This window comes from Austrofundulus limnaeus, unplaced genomic scaffold, assembly GCF_001266775.1.
Source record: "Austrofundulus limnaeus strain Quisiro unplaced genomic scaffold, Austrofundulus_limnaeus-1.0 Scaffold14, whole genome shotgun sequence".
Classification (NCBI taxonomy): Eukaryota; Metazoa; Chordata; class Actinopteri; order Cyprinodontiformes; family Rivulidae; genus Austrofundulus; species Austrofundulus limnaeus.
The window spans coordinates 785570-787090 of record NW_013952416.1 but is presented as its reverse complement, the minus strand read 5'-3'; the positions used below and the strand labels follow the sequence as shown (position 1 = coordinate 787090).

Sequence of the window (1521 nt, the reverse complement as noted above, 5' to 3'; positions counted from 1 at the left end):
GTTGACAACTTGGTGGAATTGGACTCAAAGGATTAGTCCAAGTTGTTAATGAGCAAAACAAAAGCCTTGTTTTCATTTTAAAACTACACAGATTTCAAGGGAAACGCTGAGAAATGCTGACGTGGTTCTTTTTTTTTTTTATCACACGTCGACACACACACTGAGGACAAACTTCAGTCAAACGAGCCTTTTCATTTGGGGGGCGTTTTTTTTTTTCCTCCTTTTTTTCCCCCTCCCTCCATAATGGTACAGTCCTTCAGCTGTACGTCTCTAAATTGCTTTGCCAGGCTATAAAAGTGATCGACTGTGCGAAGCAAGAGAAGAAGCAGGTAAAAAAAAGAAAAGGAGTAATAAACCGACAGCAAGTGACAGAGAGACTATCCTCCTGCAGCAGAAAGATGGAGCAAACCGAGGTGGTGAAACCTGAAACTCTGGATGAGCTGATCAAAATCCTCCATGAAATCTTCGAGAATGACAACATCAATGTGGAGGAGGTGCAGAATATCATGGAATCATATGAGAGCAAGCCTCACGAGTGGAGGAAATATGCAAAGTTTGACCAGTACAGGTAAAGAGCACTTCATGCTTCATAAACCTTAATAACAATTATCATAACAATTATTATTACGCATTCATTGTGCACAGACTGAGTAAGACTTGTGTACTATCAATTGTGCTTGTTTTTGTTTGTGTTTATTTAATAACATTTATTTGAGATCACAGATCTCTTTTGCAAGGATTTGGGTCATTTCTTCGTTTTCAAGTTTCAGATCTAAGTTTAAAAACTTTTCCTACAGAATGCATATTTACATGTTTGTAAACCAATTAAAGTGACTTCTTGTCTCCATTTGGTGAAAGCAGATTCAGATTTTATGTCGGAACTTCTGCAAGGTGATAAAAGGATTAGGATCGTTTAAATTTCACTTGAATGGGAGCTTGTGACAGATGCCAAGGGCGTAACTTTCTGGACAGGGACAGTCCCCACCAACATTCGCACATCTTTTTTTTTTTTTTTCCTTTGCGTGCATCTATATTTCCCGACAGTAACGCGCTTCAGGCCGGCAGCAGCTGCTGTGTCTACCTTTTTCCAGGAGCTCTACTGCGAGCCTTCGACACCTTCCCCCTCACCCCCTCCCTTCCTTTGCTCTGAAGTGCAGACACACACTCGCGCGCGCAGACACGCGCGTCTGCGCGCGCGGGGGTGCGGGTGGGATGGAGGGGGTGGGGGCGCTAGCTGCCTGCTGTAAAACAACGTGGTGGTCAGAGCTTCAGAGCTACTGGATGGTCTGATAACGCCCAGCTCCTGGAAAAACTTTATTCTTTACAAAGAACCAAAAATAAGTCAACAGGACAGTTATTTTTCTTATGAAAACTTAGCTTGCTGCTAGTTGTCTATCAGCTAACGTTAGCAATCATTTAGTGATGACATTATTTATTATTGAGGCTTTTTTTTTAAAATCAGTTAAACTGTATTTTAATGCTAAGATTCAGTCCAGGTCCACTCTGATTGTATTTATTGAT

The 1521-nt window shown here is 41.4% G+C and overlaps 1 protein-coding gene across 1 annotated transcript in view; it reads left to right on the top strand.

The window, feature by feature from the left end:
- Positions 1 to 35: 35 nt before the first annotated feature.
- cdo1 (cysteine dioxygenase, type I) overlaps positions 36 to 1521 on the top strand; it is an 8292-nt gene continuing 6806 nt past the window's right edge. The window contains exon 1 of the mRNA XM_014002614.1: positions 36 to 568. Coding sequence (XP_013858068.1) covers positions 399 to 568 — 170 coding nt within the window. The 5' untranslated portion in view covers positions 36 to 398. The remainder of the gene's footprint in view (positions 569 to 1521) is intronic.